At 44.3% G+C, this 2500-nt stretch overlaps 1 protein-coding gene across 3 annotated transcripts in view; it reads right to left on the bottom strand.

Moving 5' to 3' along the window:
* Nucleotides 1-2500, bottom strand: part of LOC106879215 (cytosolic purine 5'-nucleotidase) — a 145754-nt gene that overhangs the window by 95824 nt on the left and 47430 nt on the right. For all 3 annotated transcript variants that reach the window (XM_052975850.2, XM_052975851.2, XM_089339582.1), the window contains exon 5: nucleotides 2426-2500. This exon is cut by the window's right edge and continues 21 nt beyond it. In XM_052975850.2, coding sequence (XP_052831810.2) covers nucleotides 2426-2500 — 75 coding nt within the window. The remainder of the gene's footprint in view (nucleotides 1-2425) is intronic.

Below are 2500 nucleotides of genomic sequence, written 5' to 3'. Positions count from 1 at the left end.
AATTTAGAGTTGAAAAACGTAGGTCGACTAATATGAGGAAGGTGCTGAAAGTTCCTGGCTTTGGGTAAAAGAAAATACAAGGGGATCAATTAATTATGATTTTATTCAACATATTCCCCTCTCAGATTCACACACTTATTGCAGCAGTCCTTCAGTTTTTCTGAGCCCTGCAAAAGAACTTGGAAGGTTGGGCTTCCAACCAGATTTTTCACAATACCCTTAAAGCTAGAAACGTTTCAGTAACCCCTTGTACACCAAGACAACTTTGGGAGGACCAAAAATTCCATGTGAAATACAGCAGGATTTGGAAAAGATAGCAATGTTTTTCATGTTTACTCTACATATTTACACTATAGACTATATTGATTTGCATGTCTGAAAATACGATAATCATTATACAGTATATATATATATAAAAAAAATGAGATGACAAAGGAATAAACGATTATCTTATGACCTTCATTAGCTTACAGCTGTTTCTGCTATGAGATGCAGTAGACTCATGGTTGAGTGCCTGAGTATCACCTTATAGCTTCATCAGAGCATTGAATATGAAATGCAATTTATTTGGGAGAAGAATTACATTCATGCACTACCACCACCACCTCAATGAGAAGCAGCAGCACCACCACCACCACCTCAACGAGAAGCAGCAGCACCACCACCACCACCTCAACGAGAAGCAGCAGCACCACCACCACTGCCACCATGAAAAACACCACACTATTATAACATACCACCACCACTCTCACCACTACCACCAGCACCAACAACAACATTAACAACACCATCAGCACCACCACCACCACTGCGACCGCCGTTGTCACCACCACCACCACCAACAGCTGCCATCATATTCAGCCATTGCTAAGCAAATAATTCCCTTCAGTCAGGAACTGTGAATTCCTCTGATTTAACCATTAAACGGACCAAATGATATTCTCCTAAAGACAAGAAGAAGGAGAAAAAACAACAACGACCATGATGATGACGATGACGATGATGGCGTCACAGAAACTGTTGTTGTTGTCTGAGATGACCTTTCAATGCTCGGCTCTTCCATTAGTGGTTTGCCGTAATCAAAGTCATAGATGCACCATGTGCTGCATCACAGATGCAGCAGAAAAGGTCAGTCTTTGTCCAGCAAACAAGAAAACTGCACTGATTCATTAGTCTCTCTCTCTCTCTCTCTCTTTGTCTCCATCTCCCTTCCTTCCTCTTTCTCTCTCTCTTTCTGTGTTTCTCTGTTTTTCTTCCTCTCTTTTTCTCTCCAGCTCTCTTCCTTCTTTCCTTCTTCTCTCTCTCTCTCTGTTTCTCTGTTCTTCTTCCTCTCTCTCTCTCTCTCTCTCTCTCTATCTCCAGCTCTTTCTCTCTCTCTCTCTCTCTCTCTCCGTTTTTCTTCCTCTCCCTCTGTCTCCATCTCCCTTCCTCCCTTCTTCTCTCTTTTAAAGGATGCTCTCCAAGAGTCTCCAAGAGTGCATTCTGTTAATCTAATGGTAAAACAAAAAAAGGTAAGAAAGCTTAAGGGGTGGTGGTGGTAGCAGAAGTGGCCATGGAGGGTTAGCATAGAGATGGCAGAGAGAGAGAGAGAGAGAGACGAACTGGTGGTGTGATGGGAGATGGTGGGTTGTGGGGAGGTGGGGTCTACAGAAAAGGTATGGAGATGGGGTGAGGAGGGGCCGGCAGTCTGTGTTTTTATACGCATGTGCGTGCGTATGTGTATAGTTGCTGGATTGTGTTTGTGCGTGTGTGTGTGTGTGTGTGTGTGTAAGTCTGAGGAGTAACCTCTTACCCCCACCACCCCACCACCCATCCATCCATCCATAAACCCCACTTGAAATCAACAAGGAATTGTTGGCCTTTTGAAAAACAAAGCCATTTGTTAAAACAACAACAATTACTGCTACCACTCCCACCACCACCTACACCACCACCGCCACCACCACCACCACCGCCACCACCACCATCATGACCACGAGCAGGAAGATTACTGATATTAGCAGCCTTCACAATAGCTAAACCACATTCAAATCACAATTCTGTTTGCCTTAGGAAAAAAAGGACCATATTGGATAATGTGGTTTTGTGTTACCTTGGGTTGGTCATGACTGGAACGCCTTTGGTCTTAACTCAATCAGAACTGACCATATGACTAAACCCCCACCACGTCCTCAACTAGTAACCAACTACCCCCACCCCCTCTGAAATCAAATAAGCACCAGCTGCACACTGGGGTTGATGCAATCAATTTAGTCACTCCCCACCACCCACAAACATAATTCTTGTTGCTTTGTTTGTTGTTTGGAGGGGGCAGAGGGGCATATAGAGTCATGGCTGTGCCCCAGGATGGTCGCAGTCCAATGATTGAAACGAGCAAAGGAAAACAGCTCAGGGTGGATGCGTATGAAGGAAATGCTGTACTTACCCACTGAGGAAGCTGAATCCATGAACACAGACGAGGATGTAACCAAAACTGTCAACCTTCAGTAGGTTCCCGTAG

The sequence above is a fragment of the Octopus bimaculoides genome, chromosome 22 (assembly GCF_046866305.1).
Source record: "Octopus bimaculoides isolate indiv1 chromosome 22, ASM4686630v1, whole genome shotgun sequence".
NCBI classification, from domain to species: Eukaryota; Metazoa; Mollusca; class Cephalopoda; order Octopoda; family Octopodidae; genus Octopus; species Octopus bimaculoides.
The sequence above is the reverse complement of the archived record's forward strand: the minus strand, read 5'-3'. Positions and strand labels throughout refer to the sequence as shown.